This window comes from Erinaceus europaeus, chromosome 15, assembly GCF_950295315.1.
Source record: "Erinaceus europaeus chromosome 15, mEriEur2.1, whole genome shotgun sequence".
Lineage (NCBI taxonomy): Eukaryota > Metazoa > Chordata > Mammalia > Eulipotyphla > Erinaceidae > Erinaceus > Erinaceus europaeus.
This window is the reverse complement of record NC_080176.1, coordinates 12,923,960-12,951,202: the sequence shown is the minus strand read 5'-3', so window position 1 is coordinate 12,951,202 and position 27,243 is coordinate 12,923,960. Positions and strand designations below refer to the sequence as shown.

Sequence of the window (27,243 nt, the reverse complement as noted above, 5' to 3'; positions counted from 1 at the left end):
CTCATCTTTTCTCTGCTCTAGACCTTGTTTTATTAATGGCATTGTATGGACGCCAGCAAATAGTTTGCTTGAGTAATGCGTTTCTTTGCCAGGTATGAGACTCAGGTTTGAGCCTGACCCCCACCACACTGAAGGAAGTTTTGGTGCTGTGGTCACTATCTTAAGAAAATAAAAGAAAATCTATAGGTCATTTTTCCTTAGATACTTTCTCACCACCCAACGGACTCTTAATACTATTAGGAGCACCCTTTCTTATCACATGTAAATAGAATTGCACAATGTACTTTATGTCCATATAGCTGGAGCAAGAGGAATGACTCTGTTCCTACTTTCTAGTGAAAGGAAAAAAAAAAAAAGTACAAAAAAACCAAAACAACAACTTCTCCCTAGCCCAGTCATTTCCCCTGATTTGATTTCCTTATTTCTGTCCAGTTTTGATCATTTTCCTAGTTACTTAGTCTGGCACTCACCACTGACTCATCTTTTCCTTTTGGTCAAGGATTAATCAGGGTTCTGCAGAGACACAGAACCAATGAGACGTCCATATGGAGAGAAAGAGACTTGTAACATGGGACTGGCTCTCAGCATCACGGAGGCTGATGAGTCCCAAAGCCTGCGGCTAACAAGCAGGAGCCCATGGGGCAGCTTCAGTTTGAAAGCTGCTGACACCAGACCCCAAGGGTTGCTGATGTTTCAGTTCTAATTCAAAGGCAAGAAAAAAGTGGTGCCCAGGCTCCAACAATTGAAATGGCCCATGCTGGATGCCTCCTGCAAGTGGAATTGTGTGACTTGGGTCTTTTGTGGCTGTCTTCTCTCACTTGGCACACTGTTTCCAGGCTCATCCTGACAACCCAGCTGCAATCATTTTCCAAGGTGGGGTGGGGGTGGGGTGGTGGCAAGCAAGGCACAGAATGGTTAGGGAACTCCAGAGAAGGGGCAGAACAAGAATACTCCTCCAGGGATGTGACCATTACACCCTAGACATCTCTCTGGCCCTATAGACCCCTCTAGCTAGTCCTTGTTCACCTTTCAGGAAGCACTGTAGCCACCCCGCCCCCAATCTCTGACTTTCACACTCCAGTCTAGCCTGAGGCCTATTGCCAGATAAGAGGGTAGGAGCATTTCAAGCCTGATTCTAACATTGTAAGAAGCCAAGAGAGAAAAGACGGAAAGAAACCAAGTATTTGGCTTGTGTTGCTGGATCATCCCATACCTGAAAAAAGAAATGTAGGCATTTTTGTTTAGCAGAGCTACTAACTTTCAGTGAGAAGCAAAGGTGAGGGTCAGGGAGACAGTTCGGCAATAAAACACAGAACTTGCATGCCTGTTCTAGGCTTATTCCACGTGCTACTCATACCAGAGCTGAGCAGTGCTCTGGTCTCTCCCTCTGTCTCATAAAAAGAAAGAAGGAAGGAGTCAGGCGGTAGCACAGCGGGTTAAGCGCATGTGGTGCAAAGTGCAAAGACCGGCCTAAAGATCCGGGTTTGAGCCCCTGGCTCCCCACCTGCAGGGGAGTCGCTTCACAGGCGGTGAAGCAGGTCTGCAGGTGTCTGTCTTTCTTTCTCCCTCTCTGTCTTCCCCTCCTCTCTCCATTTCTCTCTGTCCTATCTAACAATGATGACATCAGTAACAATAACTATAACAACAATTAAAAAAAAAGGGCAACAAAAGGGAAAATAAATTTTAAAAAAAAGGAAAGGAAGGAGATAGGGAGGGAAATTTAGGGGCTGGGGAGGTGGTACAATGGAAGAGCATAGGATTTGCATGCAGAAGGTTCTGAGTTTGATCCCTGGCACAGAACACGCCAGAATTATGTGCTCATCTCTCTCAATAAATAAAAATCTTTAAAAATAAGTTTTCAAAGAAGAAGCAAACATGAGATGTTTTGTGTCCCTTCTAAAGTTATGAGGAACAGGGTAGGGGTAGAGAGCGTAATGGTTATGCAAAGAGACTCTCATACCTGAGGCTCCAAAGTCCCACGTTCAATATATCCCTATATCACCATAAACCAGAGCTGAGCAGTGTGCTGGTTAAAAAAAAAAAAAATGAGCAGCATGAATTTCATGTTCTAAAATTAATTTATTCCACAGACTGGATAAAAATAATACTTCTGAGTTAATGACTCTCTCGATGCCCATGTCATCTTATTGGAACACACGCCCAACATCAGTAAGTAAGAGCAACAGGTGGCATCTTCACAAATTTTTTGTTTGCTTTGTTTCAGTAAAGCCACTTGGAAGTCAGGCAAGGAAAATAACACACAAAGGCTGATCTCCCCATACACACACACCCCAAGGATTGGGGAGTAGGGCATTCATCACTGTTTCCACCTGCTAAAGACAACTTGGTCTGGAACATGTTTCCAGCTGTCACAGCACTAGAAGGGCTGGAGGAAATGGAAATAACAAGTCTCATTTTAGTAGGAAAAGTGTGGCACAATGGAATTCTTGAATTGGCTAGAAAAGTAGGATGGGGGGGGAGATAGCATAATGGTTATGCAGACTCTCATGCCTGAGGCTCCGAAGTCCCAGGTTCAATCCCCCACACCACCATAAGCCAGAGCTGAGCAGTGCTCTGGTGTTTTCCTGTCTCTCTCTCTGCATCTCTCTCAGACTTTGAAAGAAAGGGAGAGCAAGAAAGGGAGGAAACATACTGTAGAGGTTAAAGAAAAGCCCCGAATATTGAGAATAGCCGTTAACCTGAAACCAACTGTTCCTTGTTCTTCGTAAATATTTCCACCTGTACCCACCCTGTGCTCATTATAGAAAGGTGGGATGAAAAAATGACCAGGGTTGTCACAGACTCTCCCCTTGTGTGGAAGGGTGTTGGCGGCCCAAGCTTAAGCTTGCTAATAAAGGCTCTTGCTATTGCATGTGATTCTGGTCTTCCTTGTGTGAAATCGGGACTCGAACTTCTGGGCATAAGAGATACCAACATCACTCCACCGTCCATGGAGTTCCCTTGGTGTTGCTATTCACAGTGCTCCCATGAGATGCTTGAGATCCAGCCCAGGGTCTGGCCCCCAGAAAGGCAGATGCCATACCTGCTGCTGAGTCACCACCCAGTCCTCAGTTCCTGTAAGTCCCTCCTGTGAGTCCACATAATTCCTCAGCCTAGATCAGTTCATCAAACATTGGTGGGGGGCCTGCTAAGCTCCAGCCCTTGACTCAGAGGTGCAGAAGTGGGTTAACACTGATGAATGATAGAAACAACACCCATCACAAGCAACCGGTGGCACAGCTATATACAAGATACTGGGTACTATACAGCAAACCCTAACAAAAGGACTTTTCAAAGTTAACCCAATTACCAATGTTAATGTGATGATAACAGTAACTATCCATTGTCTTTTTGAACCCTAAGACAGCAGGAAGCTCACATCCACTATAGAGCCTATATTTCCCCCCAGTCCTGGAACCTTAGGGTGGGGCCCACATTCCCACATGCCTCTCCCAATCCATATCAAATAATATTGCATCTGCCGATCGCAACCTAATCAACGCAACGATTGCCACCTCAACATGCTTCACTTCAGACTGTGTCCAGAGACTTCAGGTGTGGAATGACAACCCTTCAGCTTCATTACTTGGGTGAGACCTTTCCTTTCATAGTATTCGCTAATTCCATCCCAGGTGGATCACTTTCTAACAAAGTCCCAAAACCTAGATATACTCCAGGTTCTGTGAGAGAAAGCATATGTTCACAAGTATCCATAGAACGAGTGCAAAATATATACCTGAAAGCAGAAGTACACTAGAGTTTGCAGTGAGTACCCCCCCCCAACACTTCCTCTCCACTACTCCAACCTTTGGGTCCATGACTGCTCAACAGTTTGTTTGGCTTCGCATGTTAACTCTCTTTTCAGCCACCAGGTTCCAGATGCCATCAGGATGCCGGCCAGGCTTCCCTGGACTGAAGACCCCACCAATGTGTCCTGGAGCTCCGCTTCCCCAGAGACCCACCCTACTAGGGAAAGAGAGAGGCAGACTGGGAGTATGGACCGACCATGTTCAGCGGGGAAGCAATTACAGAAGCCAGACCTTCCACCTTCTGCAACCCACAACGACCCTGGGTCCATGCTCCCAGAGGGATAGAGAATGGGAAAGCTATCAGGGGAGGGGATGGGATATGGAGATTGAGTGGTGGGAATTGTGTGGAATTGTACCCCTTCTACCCTCTGGTTTTGTTAATTTATCCTTTCTTAAATAAAAAAAGAAAGAAAGAAAGAAAGAAAGAAAGAAAGAAAGAAAGAAAACCAATGCAAGAAGGTGCAGGGTAGGAGAGGGTGGAATGCTTTCACCTAAGAGGGGGTCTGAATGGGGAAACATCCTTCATTAGGAAAGGGCCGAGCAGGCGCATGGGAGGACGGTGTGTGCAAACAGAAGAGTCCGGAGCTGCAGACATGAGAGACTGAAACATCCTCTTGGCACTGCTTGATGCGTGAAGTGGTTTCTCCAGGAAGCACCCTTTGATAGAGAGTACTTGTCAGCCCCTGAGTTTTGCTCTCTCTCCCTCTCTGGAAAAAGAAAGTGCTTCTTTCCTGAGAGGAACACTCAGGCCCAGGGTTCCTGCAGACCTTCTCAGGCAGCTGAGCCCAGAGCATTTTGAGGAGACTACGTGACAGTTTACTCCACTTTCACCTGCTTGCAGCCAGGTTATCACAAGCAGCCAGGCCCTGTCCTCAGGCCATCCTGCAAATCAAAGCAAGTTGGCAGATACCACCTCAGCCTCAGCAACTCTAGGGTGAGGGCGCCCCCTGGTGGACGCAGAGGATGCCACAAAGCTGAGATTCCCTGGGCACCTGGAGGAAAAAGCAGCTCTTCCCACAGGATCTGGGATCAAAGGTCCTGGTGTTTAGGATTCACCCTGCAGGGCAGCCATTTCTGGAGGCAGAAGTGAGAGGGAGCACATGCCTGGAGGTAACAGGAGACTCTCACGCCTTTGAAAGCAGATCTAGTGGCTACTGGCTTTGTGCTTAAGGATGTTTCTTGCAGCAGAGACAGGAGACTTGAGGGACCCCTTCTTTCATTCCCCACTGCTGGGAAAGGTCATGGTTTCTTCTCCTCAGATCACCTGAATCAAAGGGCCTTGAGAGGAGCTGAGTATTTATCATATTCAAAGAGGTATATGGGATCTCAAAAGAGTTCAAGAGCCTTAACCCTTTAAGGTTCCTCTTGAAATGCTGCAGCTCACACTCAAGGGTGGTGGCCTCTGCAGCAACAGAGACCCACAAATCCTGCATTACTAACAACCAAATGTGCAGCAACGGAGAGGGAGATTGTGATTGCACTGTATTTCCTGCTCTGTGAAACCACAAGTGACGGTCTGTGTTTCCTGGGTGGGAGTAGTTCTGGAGCCAGGAAACAGCTGCTCTGTGGAGTTTACATGTTACCATGTGCAAGGCCTGGGTTCTGAGCCCTCAACACCACAAGTTAGGTACTTTCGTGGTAACAGCACTGGGGGGAAGCTGAGTGGTGTTAAGGTGCTAACCTCCCTCTGTGAAATAGACAGAGTGAAGAAGTCAGCCCAGGAGTGATAGGATCAGGCTTGAACAAGGCCCTGGTAGGGTAATAACACAAAGGAGGAGTGTTGTGTCTGGTGCCTGCTTCTGCTGTAAGACGGCAGAGTGTCACAGCCAAATGGAGAGAAATGAGGCACGTCTGTGCATAGCAGCAGAGGCGGCTGCATGAAGAGGGGAAATCAAGATACAGAGTGCTTTCCCACTTGGAGAACAATACACGATCAGCATGGACACGTAGAGATGAGTTTTTAAGAGTCTGGAAAGATGGGGCCAGGCAGTGGCACACCTGGTTGAGTGCATGTATTACACTGCGCAAGGACCCGGGTTCGAACCCCTGGTCCCCATCTGCAGGGGAAAGCTTTACGAGTGGTGAAGCAGGGCTGCAGGTGTCTCTCTGTCTCTCTCCCTCTCTATCACCCCCCTCCCTCTTGATTTCTGGTGGTCTCTATCCAATAAATAAATTTTTTAAAGTATATAAAAAAAAGAGCCTGGAAAGACACAAAGCGAGTTATTAATAGTAGATAACTCTAGAAAAAGTTTAGAAGGGCCACTTTTGACATATAGGCAGTTGCTTGATTTTGAAGCCTTACTATTGAAAGGGGTGGGGAACTAGAAAGTAGATTGTTCAACAGTTTATCACAAAGCCAATCGGTCAGTTTCCTATTGCAATCTGGGATTGTACAAAGTGCCTTCAAACACCCTTTAGCACTTGGGACTATTTCATCTTGTGCATATATGCATTCTCTACTATAAAAAGAGGTTTTTTTTTTTTTGCCTCCAGGGTTATCACTGGGGCTTGGTGTCTGCACTCCAAATCCACTGCTCCTGGAGGCTATTTTTTCCCTTTTGTTGCCGCCCTTGTTGTTTATCCTTGTTGTTATTGTTGTTGGATAGAACAGAGTGAAATCAAGAGACGGGGAGAGAAAAATAGACACCTGCAGAACTGCTTCACCACTTGTAAAGCAACCCCCCTGCAGGTGGGGAGCTGGGGGCTCGAACCAGGATCCTTATGCCAGTCCATGTGCTTCACACCATGTGTGCTTAACCCACTGTATTACCACTCGGACCCTGAAAAAGAGTTCTAATTACATGATGGCAGAGAAGGACCTAGTGGGGGTTCCATTGCTATGTGGAAAACTGAGAAATGTTATACATGTACAAACTACTGTATTTTACTGTCGACTGTAAACCTTTAATCCCCCAAAATAAAGGTATTTTAAAAATAAGAGTTCTAATTAAAAGAAAAACATGATAATTTAACCAAGTGTTTGATCTAACAAAAACATCTCTTAAGTGATAACAACAACAAGACAAACAAAAACAGGGCCACACTGAGTCTAGGTAAGAAGTGGTCAGTTGGGAGGCTGTTGAGGTGTCCAAGGTGGGCCACGAGCATGGGCATCCCAGACTCCTCCACCTCCAAGAAGCAAATGAAACTATACACCAAGTCAATGATAGGCCAGGACTGAAATTCAACCAACCAGTTCATAGATGCTAAACTTCCATCTATAAGAACTGCACAGATTGGAACACTGCATCTGTGCAACCAGCCCTTTCAGGGTCTACAAGCAGGCCAGGGGAACTCAGGCTTGCTGCTCAAGTGCTTCTAGAGTCTGAGTTTAGTGAAACTACTGTTTGGAAGCCCCCAAAGAAAACTAGACAGCAGAGCTGTCAAACACTGGACACATGGACCAAGGAAGGTGGGTTCTGCATCCTTGAACTCATGTTCTAGGTCAGCACCTCTCAGACTACATTGTGCTTCCAAATCTTCTAGAGGTTTTTGTGCACTGGTTATGGTTGCGATGTTACAGAGCAACACAAAACTCCACAGTTGAAAACCACACTGTCTCACATGTGTGGAGGGTCAGGAATTCAGGCTCATATGACTTAGCCTGGGTCTCTTATGGGGCTGAAGGGTTTGCTCCCAAGATATTTGACAAATAGGACTTTTGGTAGAGGCCTCTGTTCTTGGTCATGTAGTGTTCTCCCTGAATAACTGCTCAAGTGTCTTCACCCCATGCCATCTGGGGCCCCCCACACCATAGAGAGAAAGGTGGGCACTGAAAGGCCTTTTAGGGACCTGGTGGTCTTAGAAGTCATGCTCCATTATTTCTGAGAAATTTTGTTTATTAGAAATAAGTCACTAAATACAGCTTGTTGTCAAAGCGGGGATTGGTGAGGGATTAGGTTCCACAGAACTGAGGCATTTGTGCACTTTAAAACAAAAACAAGCTATTTCGTCAAAGTGCAGATTCTAGGGGAGGAGCTCAGGTTCTGCATGTCCAGTAAGCTTCTCAGTGACTCCACTGCGTTTGCTTCCTGGGCCACACTTGGAGTGAGGAAACCAAGCAGATGCAGACAACTTCTGTTCAGACCAGGACTTCTGAACTCTCCCACATGCAGAATAACACCCTTCAGCATCCTGGCATCATCTCTGGAGGGTTTCCAATTTACTAATCACATTTCCCTCTCAAAGGTCAGTGCAGTAAAGAGAAGACGTGATTATCTTGTTACTACATGAGGACAAGCTGTAATGAAATGAAAAAAAAAAAAAAGAAAGAAAACAGTTGGGGGTAGGGAGGGGTAGGGATTCAGAAAAATCTCTCTGGCTGTGTTCTGGAGGCCCTCAGAGCCAGAGTACAGCAGTTATCAGCTCTGAAGGGGATGCTAAACAAACAGCAGCAGATCTGGGCTCTTAAAAGGGATTGTACAAAGTGCCATCATGTGACTCAGTCTCATTTGCAATTCTTGCAAAAATGAGCTTTGAATTGGGAGGGTGAGAAACAGTACCAGCATCTCAGAAGATCAGGGCTTCTCACTACTCTGCTGGTTCAAAGGGAAGTATGTTCAAGATCTCATTTCCACATTTGACAGCCTAGGTCAAAATGTGCTTTAAAATAAAGGATGCAACTATAAGTCCTTTTGTTCTGTTGTTTGTTTTCAAAGTCAGGGCATTGTGAATGCATGATTTCCCCCTCTCCTAGAGGCTGAAAGAGAGAGAGAGAGAGACACCACAGCTCTGGAGCTAGGCATCCCCACGCCTCCCGGGCTATGGCACTCCCATGTGGTTCCGGGACTCTCTGTACATGTGCCCAATGCAGGGAGATGTCTCTCTGGCCTCAATCCTGCACTTTACTGCTAGGACTTATATACATAGGATTCACACAGAATTCACCATTTATGACAAAGCAGGTGTACTCAAGTGAGCTGTCTTGCAACCCTAAAATTCATCATTCAAAGCTCACCATTTAGTGGGCTTAGTATGTTCACAAGGTTGCAGAACCATTGCCATCATCCAATTCTAGAACATTCATCCACCCATGCCCACTAGCAGTTACTCCATCCACTTATTGTAGTCCTTGGTCATCAATGGCTCAACCTATTCTGGTCATTCCATACCCAAGAACCACACAATCTGGGGTAGTCTGTGTCTGGCCAGTCAGAGGTGACTAAGCATGGGGCACTGGGTGGGAAGCAGAGACCCAGCAGTGTGGTTTTACCATAAGAGGTGTCCACTCCAGTCCAGTGTTGCCCATCCCTGACTCCCTTTAGTATCACCTAGGAGTTTTCAAATTGCTCTTGGGCCCTGCCATAACAAAGTCAGAATTCATGGTCTACAATCTGAACATTTTTATAAAGCTCCATTTTTGTTTATTTGTTTTTAAACTAAAGCACTATTCAGCTCTGATAATTGGTGGTGTCAGGGTCAAACCTGAGACCGTGTCCTGTGTCCTACTAGAGTAGCATCATCCCCTGATGTGTCTGCAGGACACACTAACGTGCAGCCAGGGAGGAGAACCAGTGGCCTAGGTTACTCTTAAAACTTTTAGAAATTCATAAATCATGCCTGCTGATAGATGAATGTGTCCAGCAAATATGATACAGTTGTAGAATGAAATACTGGACTGTCGGGAAAAGTCATAATGTATTTTTCTACACTTTTCTATGCAAAGATGTGTTGTGACTTTTCTGTTAATCCAACAGTATTCAGCTATAGGCAAGATGAAATTTTGCCATTCACAGCAAAATTGGAAGAGATCAGGTAGATTATGTGAACTGCAGTCAGGTCTTTGCACACAGAATAAGACAAGTTTTAGATTATTTCATCCATAAGTATAACGAAGAGATATAAAGATGATAAACAGGCTAATGAAATAAGCCAATAGCCACAGACAAAAGAAGTAAGGATACCTGAGGGGGGAGGCTGACGGGCAAGGTGGGGAAGTTTTATAAGTTTGATTTGTAAAACTAGATAAATAAATAAAGTACTAGAGTAGTGGTTTAGCAGTACAGCACCTGCTTTGCATGTGTGAGGCCCTCCACGGCACCTCACACAAAGACAAAACTGAAATATCGTTAAGTGACAGAATGGTACCTCAGATTCTCTGTCTCTCCCTCCTCTTTAATAATAAACAATCCAAACATTGAAAGTAGGACTGGCAAGTTAGGTCATCTAGCAACATCCTGCTCTGCCCACCACATTGGGGGAAGCATCAGTGCTATGGTGTCTCTCCCTCTACCCAAAAGAGTCAGCGTGGAGAGATGAAACCCCAGAGACAACAAGAAAGACAATTCAAAACTAAGATAAATGAAAATTCACAAATCATAAAATATTTCAACAATGTAGGGAAATTAAGTTAGTTTCAGTACATTCCTTTGATAAAAGCCCAAGAGAAAATGATTATAATCCAATTTCACTAAGAATCCCCAACTCAATATGTATGTTTGATGGAATTAAACCAACTTATCCACAATTCCAAACACAGCCTGAGCCTTCCATACCTGAGGAACTTGACATTGTTGCCTTGTCAATCTTAAATACTCTTTCTTGCCTTTTCTGTTACCAGTAAGCTAAAAAGATATTTTTTTCAAGACTCCTGTTACCTCTTAATGATGTGTTCTTGGCTTTTTTGTGTTTTGTTTTGTTTTTTTGTTCTCGGTTTTTAGGAGAAAATTTCCCACGGAATAAACAAAGACCAGTTTTTCTTGATATAATTTGTATGTACCTCCACTCTGGCAGTAAACACAGAGAAAAATGAACACTGGGCAATTTTATGAAATAAATAAATCAATAAATAAAGCCCTTACAGTTTATTAACAAAATCCATGTAAAGGTAATTGTGCACTTACTTTGCTGCTAATGTTACATCTTAAATTGTTAAGTTACTACCTTTATATATAGACAGGGAAAAGTGGACCTACTTTAAAATCTTTCTGATAAATATATTGCCGCACTGCAGCCAGCCTGGATAACCTTCTTCAAAATGCCATATGCTGGAGCCTGTTAAGAACAAAAATAAATGTAAGCAGAAGAAAAGCATTGGATATACTCTTTTCAGCTGCAAGATGCAGACTTAGCATTGTCCCAGGTTTGGGGCTTATCTGGATAACAAAGAGCTAGTGCTTGGGGACATGGCACAGCAGTAAAGTACAGGACTTGTGAACATGTGAGGTCCGGGAGTTTCATCTCCAGTATCACATGTGCCAGAGTGAGCCTTTGGTTCATTCTCATTCTCTCTCTCTCACACACTCATAGTCTCTCTCTCTTTTATTTCTTAAGTTTAAAAGTGGTCCAGGAGGTAGCCCAGCAGGTAGAGCACACAGAGTCACATGCATCAAGTCCCGAGTTTGATTCCTAGCATATGCCAAAGTGATGCTTTGTTTCTTAACCTTTTCCTTGTTAATAAATAAATAAATACATAATCACAAAAAAAAAAAAATCAGAGGAGCAATTAGTTCAATCTAGAAAAAGATCTATTCAAAATATAGGAACGCCTCTATGATGGTCAGATTTTTAAGTCATCTGTTTTCTAACCAGAAAGGGAAAAGATAGGAAAGACCTAAGACCCCATTGGGAGAAATGTGAATTAGTTTGATTTTGGTCAATGCAAGGCGCTGGCTTTCCTCCTATGGCAGCACTTTGAAACATACTCTGTTAAGAACAGAACCCTTGCCATCCCCTCATCCTCCCAGAAAATGTACCCAAAACACTACAAACAAAGTGACAAAATCCACACCAGTTCTGCATCATGTTCCAAGCCTATGTCATGGTGCTCTAGTTCTTCATCCCGAAATTTCTTTATCACCTGGTTATGGAAGAAGAAATCAAAGAAAGTGAGTATTCTAACTTTCCAGCTGTTCTGTCTTACTTTACTTTCTCTTACATCTAAACAGAAGTGGGCCGACTTATCCTATCAAGTGCCAGAGACTCCGTGTTCTAAATTTTATAGGTTATAGGGTCCCTGTCACTGTGATTCTTTCACTCTCCACAGGACATGCCACGGCACAGATTTCTACGTATGTGGCTGTTTTCCAACAATATATTATTTACAGAAATGGGCTGATGGTCATACTATACTTTAAACAAACCATATATGCTTTAAAAAAACGTAACAGCCCCTTATTTGTTATGGACAAGTATCTCGGGATATCCGTGAATTCCCTTACTTAATCTGAAAGGTTCAGAGCATTTGCTCAGAACCTACCCATGATCCAGAAGTGAAAAGAATCCAGGCCTGGGCTCTGGAAACTCAGACTCTAGTCCCACTTTAGCCAGGCATGTGACTACATGGCTTCACCTTTCTGTGCTGCCATTTATTTGTTTTAAAAGGAGGTACTAGCTTAGGTTTCTAAGGTCCCTAACATTCTCTGGTTTTTGCTTTTCCAACTTGCCTATGGGCCCTAGCCCTTACCTAAGCAGCCCATTGCCAGAGTAAAGCACAATACCTGAAGAAGCTCCTCATATTTCTCAGGATCCTCCTCCATCAGCGTCCTGATTTGGTTGTTGTAGTGATGTGCTATGGACTCTTCCACAGCCACAGTGCAGGCCATGGCTCCCTCCTTCCCCAGCAGGGCAGTCCCCATACCTAGAAATGTCAAGATCAGAGGCATAAGGGATGGGAGCGATGCCACACATAAGGGAGATCACACTGGGTCAGGATTTGCAACCTTGGTACTATAGGCTTTGGGGCTGGATACTTCCTGGCGGAGGGGGCTGTCCTGTGCAGCAGCCTTAGCCTTGACTCACCACAGATTAGAGGCACTGTTCAGTGTGGCAAGCCCAAATGTCTCTAGACATCACTAAGTGCCCTCGGAGGCAAACTTACCCTGATTGAAATGCACCATTTTAGGTGATGCCAGCTCATAGTGTTAAAGCCCGAATCCTAGAATTACTTCTTTTTCACTGATTTTTTTTTTCCCTTAACCTTCTGATTATTGCAAGGAGGTAAGTTCCATTTGGAGAGAGTCTGCCTTTGATTCTTCTAGAATATTTACTTTTTTCTCTTTTAAGATAGATCTCCCTAAGTTCAAGCCTGAACCCCATGGCACTTGGGGGAGCTTCAGTGCTACAGTATCTCTCCTTCTCTCTCTCTCTCTCTCTCTCTCTCTCTCTCTCTCTCTCTCTCTCATTATCTAAAAAAGGCAGCCCAGAGTGGTTAGGCTCCAGTGAAAACAACAATAAAAAAGGGAACAGATCTCAGGTTTAGAATCTCTGTCAGAGAACACTATCTAGCTATGACTGAATTAATTCTAGTCTTTTACCTCTAGCACCTGTCACATCTATTTTTATGATACTGTCTATTTGTAAAAGTACTGAAGTGGTCCGGGAGGTGGCACAGTGACTAAAGCACTAGACTCTCAAGCATGAGGTCCTGAGTTCAATCCCCAGCAGCACATGTACCAGAATGACTTCTGGTTCTTTCTCTCTCTCCTAGCTTTCTCATTAATAAATGAAATCTTTAAAAGTACTGAATACAAGATTTTATTTTTACTTTTTTATTTACTTTATTATCTTTATTTATTTATTGGATAGAGAGAGCCAGAAGTTGAGAGGAAGGGGGAGACAAAGAGGGAGAGAGACAGAGAGACACCTGCAGCGCCGATTTATCACTTGGGAAGCTTTCTCTCTGAAGATGGGGACCAGGGGCTTGAACCCAGGTCATTTCACATTGTAACATGAGCACTCAACCAGGTGCGCCACCACCCAGCCCCTCATGATTCTATCTTAACTTAAACACAAAAGAACATTTAATCAATTTAAGTTGAGGAAACTAATGTTTTTTAAAAAAATTCTTATGAGAGGCCAGCAAAATAGCTTATCTGGACAGTGTGCTGCATTGCCTTGTATGTGACTCAGGTTTGAGCCTGACCCTTCATTACACTGAAGCAAGTTTTAGGGCTACCGTCTACTTCTTTCTTTCTCTTGCTCTGAGCCTCACTGCCTGTATCTCTCTAAAAAGAAAAGAAAAAGAAAAAAAAAGAAAGGAAAGAAAAGAAAGAAAAAGCTCGTGAGAGGACACAGCATGAATTATGGAAGTGGCACTTGAACGACTCAATAATCCAGGTGGCATCCTCAGCTCACAGAAGTTCCTCGGGAAAGACACGTACCCAGAGCAAAGCCTGCCACATTCCAAAAGGGCATCAGAACTGTTGGTCGGACCCGGAATGCAACCATCAGCTCGTTGAACTTTTTCAAGTGGTCCTTTTCTTGATCCCACATTTTCTGCAAGGAACAAAAACAAAGACATGCACTTAGCTTGCAGAAGTCACCTGCACATACTAAGGAAGCTCCATGCCCCATTTATGTGGGACAAACACAGCAAAGTGGAAATGGAGAAAATGAAGGCAACTATTTCCCACCTTCCCCTTGGAATTATCACAGGGGAAAAAAAAATCAGATCTGAAAGAACCCTGGAGGGATAGGAGACATAGCTCAGTTGTAAAGCACATACTTAGCGTATCTGAGGTCTTGGCACATCTGAGTGTTGACATGAAAGCAAACAAAAACTGCAACAAATAAAGAATACAGAGGAGAGAACCAATGAACCAAGAGAAGAGCTGCTATCTCAACCTCAGATAAGTGTGTCCTGACAGAAGTCCCTGAGGGCCTATAACATACACTTCAAATGACAAGGTCCTATGAAATGAGATATGTATCCTATTTCAGAATTAGGAGAGCAGAATAAGAGCAATTGTGTCATTTCCTTCCAGACTGCTAGCATGTAAGTATCATTTACATCAAAGGAAAAATGAGGAATAATGGTGGTAATAACAGCTAACACACAGTCCTAAGTGCCATATCCTAAGTGCTAAATGCTATCAAATAGCTTTATGTAAACATCTCATTTAATCTGCACAACTGTTTTGTGCAGAATAAACTATTATCAGCCTCAGTTATTCAGATAAAGTAAGGCACATAAAGGCTAAGTAACATCTATGTTACTTAGACACTTAAGTGTCTAACTCATGCCAGGCATGGTGTATATACATGGCTTGACAATGAGGCAGAAATTATCAGTCCCCTTCTGCAGATGTGAAAATGGAAGGTCGTGTGACTTCTCCAAGGTCATACAGGTGTGAAATGGGGGTTCACTTCTGTGGGACTACAAAGCTCAGGTCTCTCTCTCTCTCTTACTCTTTCTCTGCCTTTCAATTTAAAATCCCTCCAATGGGGACACTGAAGATTTGCTATCTCCCCTTGGAGACTGTAATATTTTTATACCATGACCTTTCAGCAACTGGCACTTCCCCCTCAAAGTGCCTCTCAAACCCACTGTGAAATCCTTGTTTTCATTGTTAGCAATTTCACCTGTCTCAGGATGCCTTTTTTTCTTTTTTCAACCAGAGCTTCATGACTGTGCAAGTCTACCACTCTCAGCAGACTCTTTTTCTTTTTCAGATAGAGGGTGAGAGACAAAGGAGGTTGAATGCATATGTTACAATAAGCAAGGTTCGAGTCCCCCGTCCCCACCTGCAGAGGGAAGTTTCACAGGTGGTGCAGCAGTATTGTAGGTGTCTCTGTCTCTCTTCATCTCTTCCACTCACCTTCTCTATCAATGTCTGGCTGTCTCTATCCAATAAATAAATAAATAATAAATTATATATGTAAAGAATATGCTTTCATTGCCCCACCCCCAATAACCAATATTTGCTTTCTTGGGCACAACGGCATTTCCCTCGAGAATATACGACCTGATGTGATTCAGCCTGGTCAGCAGACCAGGCTGAGAGAGAGAGAAAGAAATGCCCACCTGAATGATGGGCCCGGCACTTGTTCGACCCAGCACGGCCATCTGCCCTGCGTAGATGCGGTTTGCTCCGTATTCACCAGCATGGTCCACCCGGATTATGCGATCCACGGCTGCCCGATTAATATTGTCTAGGGTCATTCCAGAGCTGTGCCATCTGACACCGACCCTTCCTCCATAAGCTGCAAGGCATGTGTTTATCTGTCATCACTCGGGTACAATAAGGTGTTTCCTTTGACTCCCTCAGAAGCACCTCGGAATAAAGGGCACAGAAACTAGTTCCCTGTGGGTCAGCTCTGTTCGCAAATGTAAACTGCTTAAACTGAAATCTTCCTCCTCTTTTTGTTTTGTTGCTGTTTGTTTTTTACAGGAGCACTGCTTAGTTCTGGCCTATGGTGGTATTGGGGATTGAACTTGGCACCTTTGGTGCCTTGGGCATGAAAGTCTTTTTGCATAACCATTGTGCTGTCTCCCTACCCCTAATCTGAAATCTTTTTCCAAATTGGTTACCCACACCTAAAAAAAAAAAAAAAGTAAACAGATCTTAAAATATATCAGTATAAGGTTCCCCTCCCAGAAAGCTATAGGGAAAAAAAAGATAGATGACACCTAAAGATCTGGGTTGTTTTTTTTAATCCCCTTTTGTTGCCCTTGTTGTTTTTTATTGTAGTTATTATTGTTATTGATGTCGTTGGATAGGACAAAGAGAAATGGAAAGAGGAGGGGAAGACAGAGAGGGGGAGAGAAAGATAGACACCTACAAACCAGCTTCACCTCTTATGAAGCGACTCCCTTGCAGGTGGGGAGCTGGGGACTCAAACCCGGATCTTTCTGCAGGTCCCTGCACTTTGCACCATGTGCGCTTAACACGCTGCACTTCTGCCCGACACCTAAAGATCTGAATGTCTGGTTTTACTTGATCTGGATGAAGATCTGGAGACCCCGAGCAAGCAGGGGTCTTCTCCCCAGGCAGTCCTCCCCGACTTGCTCTCTTCCTAACTCTGGGTGCACAGCAGAACCTCCAAGGAAGCTTATAAAACTATGGGCACTTTTATTTTTCTTATAGCTTTCTGGGAGGGGAAACTTATACTGATATATTTTAAGATCTGTTTACTTTTTTTTTTTTTTTGCCTCCAGGGTTATTGTCAGGGCTCAGCACCTGCACCACAAATCCACTGCTCCTGGATGCCATTTTTTCCCTTTTGTTACCCTGGTTGTTTTACCATTGTTGCGGTTATTATAATCTTTGTTATTGATGTCGTTGTTGTTGGATAGGACAGAGAGAAAGAAAGAGAGGAGGGGAAGGCAGAGAGGGAGAGAGAAAGACAGACACCTGCAGACCTGCTTTACCGCCTGTCAAGTGACCCCCCTGCAGTTGGGGGGTCGAACCGGGATCCTTACGCCAGTTCTTGCACTTTGCACCATGTGTGCTTAACGCACCGCGCTACCGTCCAACCCCCAAGATCTGTTTACTTTTATGTGATACCAAATAATCACTCTGGCATATGCAGTGCTGAAAAATGCGGCCAGAACCTCACTCAAGCAAGTCTGGTACTCTACCTGCCGAATTACCTGCCTGGCCATTCTGCACTGGTATTTTTAAGTAATCATTTCTAGAGCCAAGGCTGAGAGAATCATGTTTATGTTCTTCTCCCAGACCACCTGAGCTTTGAGGATGATTCTGAAACTCCCATCTCTGAGGGTGGGCTTCAGCTCATTATAGTACACACCTCAACTGAATTCTTGTCTTCAAAGTATAAATTCTTCAAGACAAATTTTATTTGCTTGTATTCTCAAGGCTATGCACTGGAGCATCTAGTTAAGGTATCACTTCTTTTAGGCCAGGAGTGGGAAAACTTTTTTTTCTTTTCTTGCCACAAGCTGTTTGGAGATTTAAAATATCATTTTGGGGACATATGAAATTAACAACTTAAAAATTAGCACTTTAAACTATATCCCTGTGGGAGTCGGGCGGTAGCACAGCGGGTTAAGCACAGGTGGCGCTAAGCACAAGGACCAGTGTAAGGATCCTGGTTTGAGCCCCTGGCTCCCCACCTGCAGGGGAATCGCTTCACAAGCGGTGAAACAGGACTGCAGGTGTCTGTCTTTCTCTCCCCTTCTTTGTCTTCCCCTCCTCTCTCCATTTCTCTCTGTCCTATCCAACAACAACGACATCAACAACAACTACAACAATAAAACAAGGGCAACAAAAGGGAATAAATAAATAAATAAATATTTTTTAAAAAAACTATATGCCTGTTACCTTATAAATTGCTGAGAGAGAAGGGGGGGTATATGAAGGATCAGGGAGTAGTGTACCTGGTTAAGTACACACATTACAGTGCACAAGGACCCAGGTTCAAGCCCCAGAAGAGGGAAAGCTTCACAAGTGGTAAAGCAGGGCTGCAGGTGTCTCTCTATCTCTTTCCCCATCTACCTTCCCCTCCCCTCTCAATTTCTTTTTTTTTTTTTTAATTTTTTTATATTTTATTTTATTTATTTATTCCCTTTTGTTGCCCTTGTTGTTTTATTGTTGTAGTTATTGTTGTTGTCGTCGTTGTTGGATAGGACAGAGAGAAACGGAGAGAGGAGGGGAAGACAGAGAGGGGGAGAGAAAGATAGACACCTGCAGACCTGCTTCACCGCCTGTGAAGCGACTCCCCTGCAGGTGGGGAGCCAGGGTTCAAGCCGGGATCCTTATGCCGGTCCTTGTGCTTTGCGCCACCTGCGCTTAACCCGCTGCGCTACAGCCCGACTCCCTCCCCTCTCAATTTCTTTATGTCTCTATCTATAAGTAAATTTTCTTTATGTCTACTTATCTATAAGTAAATTTTTAAAAGGAGAGAGAATGAATTAGCACTTAGTGTTGCTATGAAAAAAGTTCTGATTGGCTAGGCAGGCAGGGTCAAACCAGATATTGCAGGTGGTTTGTGGCTCATCAGTCAGATGCCTGCCCCCCCCCCCTTGTTTTAGAGGAAAGACTAAGAGAAGTTGTAGTTTTTAGTTAAGGTGTGATCACCCCCATTTTGCAGATAAACAAGTGGTAATATCTAACTTCAACACCTAGGAAACATAGGGAAAAACTCATTTTGGATACACCTATAGCTCTTTCTTTTGACTTTGGGCACAGACAAGGGGTAGGCAGGTCGACAAATGGAGGGGGGCACAGGGTTTGAAATTAGGAACTTGCAATAGACCACTCTTCTGAGGGCCTGCTCCATCTTGGTTAGCATTTCTGACTCTAGAAACTGAACAATGCCAAGTTCTAGAAGTGTAACATACTGCTCAGATCTGCATCATCAATCACCCTGGTGTTTTTTTATGTGGAGTTTTTTTTTTTTTTTTAATGTCAAGGATCAACCCAGGGCCATTACGAGTGAGACAAACATTTCACCACTCAGCTATGTCCCCTGCACCTGATGGTCACATTAAAAAGTATAGGATGGGGAGTAGGGCGGTACCACAGGGGGTTAAGCGCACGTGGCACAAAGCGCAAGGACCAGTGTAGGGATCCGGGTTCGAGACCCCAGCTCCCCACCTTCAGGGGAGTCGCTTCACTGGCGGTGAAGAAGGTCTGCAGGTATCTTTCTCTCCCCCTCTCTGTCTTCCCCTCCTCTCTCCATTTCTCTCTGTCCTATCCAACAACGACGACATCAATGACAACAATAATAACTACAACAATAAAACAGCAAGGGCAACAAAAGGGAATAAATTAAGTATGGGATGAACTTTAAAAGGACATGGAGTTAAAGAGTCAGAAAACAGATGTCCTGAGGGCCAGGTTGTAGCGCACTGTGAGAAAACAGATGTCCTGAGGTGGGGGAGAAAGCATGTTGGTTATACAAAAAGATTTTCATGGGGGTCGGGCAGTGGCGCAGTGGGTTAAGCGCACGTGGCGCAAAGCGCAAGGACCGGTGGAAGGATCCTGGTTCAAGCCCCCGGCTCCCCACCTGCAGGGGAGTCGCTTCACAACTGGTGAAGCAGGTCTGCAGGTGTCTGTCTTTCTCTTCCCCTCTCTGTCTTCCCCTCCTCTCTCCATTCCTTTCTGTCCTATCCGGCAACGAAAGACGTCAACAATAACAATAATAACCACAATAAGGCCACAACAAGGGCAACAAAAGGGGGGGGGAATGGCCTCCAGGAGCAGTGGATTCATGGTGTGGGCACTGAGCCCCAGCAATAACCCTGGAGGCAAAAAAAAAAAAAAATACATTCATGCCTGAGCCTCCAATGTCCCAGATTCTATCCCCAGGACCACCATAAACAAGAGATATTTTAACGGTGGTGAGAAAAATAACACTGAGAATGAGTGGAGGGCTTCCGAACTTCACAACGCAAATCTAAATCTCCTTATTCTGTATTCTCTGCTCCTCCCACTACGTTGGTGATTTTCAAAGTTTACAGAACATACAAACCATACAAAAGTGGTCAAAATACAGATAAGGTTACCCTATGACCCTGCAATTCCCCTCCTGGGGATATATCCTAAGGAACCCAACACATCCATCCAAAAAGATCTGTGTACACATATGTTCTTGGCAGCACAATTTGTAATAGCCAAAACCTGGAAGCAACCCAGGTGTCCAACAACAGATGAGTGGCTGAGCAAGTTGTGGTATATATACACAATGGAATACTACTCAGCTGTAAAAAATGGTGACTTCACCGTTTTCAGCCGATCTTGGATGGACCTTGAAAAAATTATGTTGAGTGAAATAAGTCAGAAACAGAAGGATGAATATGGGATGATCTCACTCTCAGGCCGTAGTTGAAAAACAAGATTAGAAAAGAAAACACAAGTCGAACCTAAAATGGAATTGGAGTATTACACCAAAGTAAAAGACTCTGGGGTGGGTGGGTGGGTGGGGAGAATACAGGTCCATGAAAAATGACGAATGAAATAGTGGGGGTTGTATTGCTAAATGGGAATCTGGGGAATGTTATGCATGTAAAAAAAACAAAAAAAGGAAGAAGAAGTAGAAACGCAAAGCAGAAATTGACTGAGTTTGGAGTATGGCACCAAAGTAAGAAAGCAGAAGTATACTAGAGTTTGCAGTGAGTACCTCCCTAATACTTCCTCTCCACTTTTCCAAGCTTTGGGTCCATGATTGCTCAACAATTTGTTTGGCTTTGTATGTTAACTCTCTTTTCAGTCACCAGGTTCCAGGTGTCATCAGGATGCCAGCCAGACTTCCCTGGATTGAAGACACCACCAATGTGTCCTGGAGCTCAGCTTCCCCAGAGACCCATCCTACTAGGGAAAGAGAGAGGCAGACTGGGAGTGTGGACCGACCAGTCAACGCCCATGTTCAGCGAGGAAGCAATTACAGAAGCCAGACCTTCTACCTTCTGCAACCCTCAATGACCCTGGGTCCATGCTCCCAGAGGGATAGAGAATGGGAAAGCTATCGGGGGAGGGGGTGGGATATGGAGATTGGGCGGTGGGAATTGTGTGGAGTTGTACCCCTCCTACCCTATGGTTTTGTTAATTAATAAAAAAAAAAAAAAAAAAAAATACAGATAAGGCAGCTGGTCGGTGCTGGGAATATAGAACATGTGTTCCTTTTTTCTTTTCTTCTTTTTTTTAATATTTATTTATTTATTCCCTTTTTGTTGCCCTTGTTGTATTGTAGTTACTGTTGTTACTGATGTCGTCGTTGGCTAGGACAGAGAGAAATGGAGAGAGGAGGGAAAGACAGAGAGGGGGAGAGAAAGACAGACACCTGCGGACCTGCTTCACCGCCTGTGAAGCGACTCCCCTGCAGGTGGGGAGCCGGGGGCTCGAACTAAGGTCCTTGCGCTTTGTGCCACCTGCGCTGAACCCGCTGCGCTACGGCCTGACTCCCAGAACATGTGTTTCTAACATGTCTCGGGAGTAAAGTGAGGCTGCAAAGGCCTAGACTGCACTTTGCCTCGCAAGGCCCGGAAAGGAGACACCCAGGAAGCCTCAAGATCACCCACACTACTCCGGGACACTGACCACACCTGTAGTGACATAACGGCCAGGCGTATGATAACGTCATCCCCCGTCGTGCCTACGTAACCGCTACACCCCTAGTCTGCCCCGCCCCACGTTTCAAGTCTCGCCTTCCAGTTCTAAATCTCGTCTGGCGTTCTGTCGCAGCCCTGTGACGTAAAAAGGTCTTCCCCGTGGCCTCTTGGCCAGAAGCTCAGGAGACTAATACTCTGCCTCACTGGGGGGGCGAAGTTGTGCTCCAACTTTACCTGAAAGAGGCTGCCGGGTACCAATGCGCAGCGGCCATAGGGAGCGAGGTGCTGCCGCCGAGGCACAGTTCATCGCCATGACTACTTTCCTTGAGCGAACGGGGCCAAGCGTGCCCTTGGCGCGGCCTGATGACGCGTGGCAGGAGGACGCAATTCACCCTGCCGGTGGGAACGCCCCTGTTGGCCATTCATTGCCATCAGTTGGCTGGACACAGAGAATGCAGAGATTCTATTGGATGGGAGTAACATCAATCAAGAGCCTGTTGGGAAAGGAGCTAAGGTTACCTTGGAAATGAGAATGCTAAATGGATCTTTAAAAGAAGTCAAGAGTTCGCACCTAAATTTACAGTAAAGAATCAAAGGGGATTTCTTTTTAAAATAAAAATTTGAGAGAAAAAAAATCAGAGCACCACTTTGGCATATGCAATGCTGGGGATAAGTCTAAGGCTTTATCCTCTGCCTTGGCGCCCCCCCCCCCTTCCCCTCTTTTCCTTTTTCTTGTTTCCACTAGAGCATACTGTTCAACAGAAGGGATTGTACCTGGAACCGCAGAGCCTCAGACAAGAGAATCTTTTGCAGAACCACTGTGTTACCTTCCTGGTCTGTTAACTGCTTTATTGGTTCTGGCAAATAACTTTGTAGTCTCTCTCTCCCTTCTTTTTAAAGTTTTTCTTCAGAGAACATTTAATCAACTTTTCTTGCTCATGTCTGTATTGGTGCAACTTGATTCTTGGGTGGGGGGGGGAGAAATTTCGCAACATCTATCATACTTTTAAAAACGCACATCCAGTTTTCACCGCCATTCATCCCCACCCCCACCCCCAAATGTGCGAGGGGGTGGAATAGCTCACGTGGAGACTGTGGCTTTGTCGTGTGCGCAACCCAGGTTCCAACCTGGCCCCACTGTGCTAAAGGAAGCATTAGTGCTGTGGTCTATTTCTCTGCCTATTTCTATTAAAGTAAATAAATAAAAGGATATCCAATGTATGGATGCCACTATATGAGGGAATATTGATAATGGAGGGCACTATGCGTATGTGACCACGGCAGAGTGTATGAAAATATCTTTACCTTTCAATTTTGCAAAAACCTAAAAACTATCTTGCTTTTAAAATGTTTTAAGCAACCAGGGAGATGGCTTAGTGGGTAAAACATAGGACTTATATTTGGGAGGCCTTGGGTTCCACCCCTGCCGCAGTATATGCCAGAGCAGAGTTGTATGCTAGTCTGTGTCTCACAAGTCTTGAAATTTTTTTTCTTAAAAAATTTTTTTAAAAAATTTTTTATTTAAGAAAGGATTAGTGAACAAAAGCATAAGGTAGGAGGGGTACAACTCCACACAATTCCCACCACCCGATCCCCATAACCCACTCCCTCCCATGGTAGCTTTCCCATTCTCTATCCCTCTGGGAGCATGGACCCAGGGTCGTTGAGGGTTGCAGAAGGTAGAAGGTCTGGCTTCTGTAGTTGCTTCCCCGCTGAACATGGGCGTTGACTGGTCGGTCCATACCCCCAGTCTGCCACTCTCTTTCCCTAGTAGGGTGTGTCTCTGGAGAAGCTGAGCTCCAGGACACATTGGTGGGGTCTTCAATCCAGGGAAGCCTAGCCAGCATCCTGGTGGCATCTGGAACCTGGTGATTGAAAAGAGAGTTAACATATGAAGCCAAACAATTTGTTGAGCAATCATGGATCCCAAGCTTGGAATAGTGGAGAGGAAGTATTAGGGAGGTACTCACTGCAAACTCTAGTGTAATCCTGCTTTCAGGTATATATTTTGCAGTAGTTTATGGATATGTGTGCACATAAGCTCTCTCTCACAGAAACTGGTGTATATCTAGGTTATGGGACTTTGTTAGAAAGTGAACTACCTGAGATGAAATTAGAGTGTACTATTAAAGGAAAGGTCTCACCCGAGTAATGAAGCTGAAGGGTTGTCATTCCACACGTGAAGTCTCTGGATACAGTCTGAGGTGAAGCATGTTGAGATGGCAATCGTTGCTTTGGTTAGGTTGTGATCGGCGGATGCAATATTATTTGGTTTGGATTGGGAGATGCATACGGGAAAGTGGGCCCTATCCAAGGGTTCCAGGACTGGGGGAAATAGGGGCTCTATAGTGAAGATGTGAGGTTCCTGCTGTCTTAGGGTTCAAAAAGACAATCAATAGTTAATATTATCATCACATTATTTGTTAATTGGGTTAACTTTGAAAAGTCCCTTTGTTATGGTTTGCTGTACAGTACCCAGTATCTTGTATATAGCTGTGCTATTGGAAGCTTCTAATCTACTTGGTCTAGGCTTTTGAGAGAGTCCGTATATCAAATACATAGCCTATATATTAAAAAGATTCAGTTTGTGTTTTGAGAAACTTTGAGACATACAATTGATTTCCCCCTCTCATATTAATTAACTACTGATTTATATGTCTACATTTTGCTAGGAGTGTACATAAACACCATTCCCACCACCAAAGGACTGTGACCCATCCCTCCCGCCCACTCCCACCCCCCACTGGCCCAGGAAGCTACATGTCTACCCCTCACCACTGGGTTTTTACTTTGGTGCCCTACTTACAATTTGATCAGGTCCTGCTTTTAGTTTCCCTTTCAGATCTTCTAAGTCAGCTTCTGTTGATGAGTGGGATCATCCCATACTCATCTTTATCTTTCAGACTTAGTTCACTTAACATAATTCCTTCTAGCTCTGTCCAAGATGGGTCAGAGAAGGTGGGTTCATTGTTCTTCATAGCTGCATAGTATTCCTTAAAAATTTTTAAGGTGGTCCGGGAGGTGACGCAGTGGATAAAGCATTGGATTCTCAACCATGAGGTCCTGAGTTCAATCCCCGGCAGCACATGTACCAGAGTGATGTCTGGTTCTATCTTTCCTCCTTTCTCATAAATAAATATTTTTTAAAAAAGCTTAGGCTTTGTTCTTCATAATATCTGATGCAACAGTCTTACTTATAGGAATCTAGCTAAGAGATGATTTTCCAATGTCTAGTTTCTGTATATGAAAGCAAAATTCAAAGTGCATGTCTGTATGGATATATAATGAAACATTCAATATTGGCAACTTCAGTGGGTTGGGATAGTATCCATAAATTGTGCTTAGAAATGAATTTTATTTTTTCCTCTGTAGCTTTCAAAGATCTCATATTTTCTACAGTAAGCAAGTATGAGAAAACAGAGATAAAAAAACAGGATTTCTTCCCCCTAATTCAACCCTCAAAAATATAAGTAGGGGCCAGATGGTGGCGCAACAGGTTAAGTGCTCACATTACAGTGCACAAGGACCTGGGTTCAAACCCCTGGTCCCCACCTGCAAGGGGAAAGCTTCACGAAAGGTGAAGCAGGTAGGTGTCTCTTTGTCTCTTTCCCTCTCTCCTCTCAATTCGTCTCAATCTAATAAATAAATACATATTTTAAATCCTTAAAGATAAGTAGATATTGTTTTTCCATTTTTAAGACCAAGGGGAAAAGAAAAAAAAAAAACTGTTGAAATTTCTGAAGGAATGTGGCCCTGCCAGATTGGAGTTTCTCCATAGAATGTATATATTTCATTCGTTTTGTCTCGTTTCTTTTCAGTTTCCCTTGCGCATGACACTTAACAAGTATTTTACTAAATACTGGTAAATTATAAAATGAATGAATAACTGGGGAAGAAAAGGAAACTCAGAAAGGTGAAGACACTTGTACAAAAGTTTATGAAGAGGGGGTCAGGGGGTAGAGCTCAGTGGTAGAGCATCTGACTGCAAAAGCGCATGATTAAGCAGGCAGCAAAGCCATTCTATGACCTAAGACCATACCATGCACTGGAAAAAATATATATACCAAATGAAATTTACAAAGAAAGTCATACCACATGCTTATATGTTTGTGCACATGTACATGTATGGAGATACATTCAGAAATTCCAGAGGTCACAGCAGGCAGCATCCGCCCCTGGAAAAATTCATTTTTTCCTTCTCTGATACTTAGGCAGTGGGATAGCTGCAGTCAGATATGCAATCAGTTGCTTTGCCAACTTAAAGAGATCATGCAAACTAAAGATCTGCCTAACTGGATTCTTCTCTTTACTAGGATGAGAATATTTTAAAAACTGAGAAGGGACAGGGTTACCTTGATAAATAATAAAGAGCTAGGACAGAATAAGAAAGAGAAAGAAATGTTTGAAAGGAAGGACTTTTCAAATTCCAGTTCCTTCCATTTTATAAGGGCTGAGGTGGTACTCTGGTAACTAAGTATCCAGCAGTGAGTTTATGCAAGTACATATTAGTATAAAAGAATGCCTTGCTGGGGAGATAGCATAATGGTAATGCAAAAAAAAAAAAAAAAAAGTTCATGCTTGAGGCTTTGGGGTCCCAGGTTCAATCCCCTATGCCACCATAAGCTAGAACTGAGCAGTGCTATGGTAAAAATAAGTAAGTAAATAAATAAAAGAATGCCATGTAGCCATTAAAAAGAATGAACTGGTTACTTTTTTTTTTTTTTAGAAAAGGAGTTTATTTGTTCATGAGAAATGATAGGAGAAAGAGAAAGAACCAGACATCACTCTGGTCCACATGCTACTGGGGATTGAACTCAGAATCTCATGCTTTGGAGTCCAAAGCCTTATCCACTGTGCCACCTCCTGGACCATGAGGTGGTTACTTCTATGGAAATTTCTTTAAGATGTTATTTGGAATAAAAACTCAAATATACATTTCCCACATACAACCACACATATACGGCTTGCTTGAAAATGTATTAAGTAGGGGTAGATATAGCATAGTGGTATGCAAAGAGACTCATGCCTGAAGCTCCGAAGTCCCACCAGGTTCAATTCCCCCACCACCACCACCATAAGCCAGAGCTGAGCAATGGAGCAGTGCTGTGGTAAAAATAAAAAATTAAAAAAACTACTGTTAAATTTCTGGAAAAATAAAATAAGCATCATTAGCAGTGGGTACCTTTGGGGTGTGGGATGAGAGTGTTTAAAATAATTTTATGTCTTTTAAGATTAAAAACACTTTTGTCTGTCACTCCTGGTTTCAATAGAACCAAAGAATTTTGAAAGCACTTATGTGATGATTATATTAAGCACTTTTTTCTTCTCTGTGATTCTAGGAAAAGGCAAAGAACAATTTGCCACACTGTTGACTTTTTCATAAACTGCTTGCAAGAAACCTCTGTGAATTCACACAATCACATTTTAAAACCTTCAGGGTACAGTTTAATTAGTTTAAATGCACATTCGTTAGCGCTACATCTTCACATTTACACAGACATCACAAAGTTATAAAACAACTTTAAAAAATTCAAATAGGTATGCAAAGTATATTAGCAGAGAAAGAAAACAAAACATTCACACACATGAATACCATTCAATCATATACATACTATATATAGGCATGTGCACGTAAACATGCAAAATTTGACTGTCTTCAGAAACACAGTGGAGGCAAGAACATAATACATATACACATATACA

General features: G+C 43.7%; 1 protein-coding gene across 4 annotated transcripts in view; it reads right to left on the bottom strand.

The window, feature by feature from the left end:
* COQ7 (coenzyme Q7, hydroxylase) overlaps positions 1-21,920 on the bottom strand; it is an 80,827-nt gene extending 58,907 nt beyond the window's left edge. For 2 of the 4 annotated variants that reach the window (XM_060172863.1, XM_060172862.1), the window contains exons 1-6: positions 21,775-21,920; positions 15,553-15,731; positions 13,910-14,024; positions 12,248-12,387; positions 11,539-11,607; positions 10,724-10,802 (exon numbers count right to left, since the gene is read on the bottom strand). In XM_060172863.1, the coding sequence (XP_060028846.1) occupies positions 10,725-10,802; positions 11,539-11,607; positions 12,248-12,387; positions 13,910-14,024; positions 15,553-15,731; positions 21,775-21,853 (660 nt within the window). In that variant the 5' untranslated portion in view covers positions 21,854-21,920 and the 3' untranslated portion in view covers position 10,724. Of the gene's footprint in view, positions 1-7,619; positions 8,050-10,582; positions 10,803-11,538; positions 11,608-12,247; positions 12,388-13,909; positions 14,025-15,552; positions 15,732-21,774 lie in introns of those variants that run through there. The other 2 variants (XM_007516543.3, XM_060172861.1) reach the window with 2 other exon arrangements.
* Positions 21,921-27,243: the final 5,323 nt, after the last annotated feature.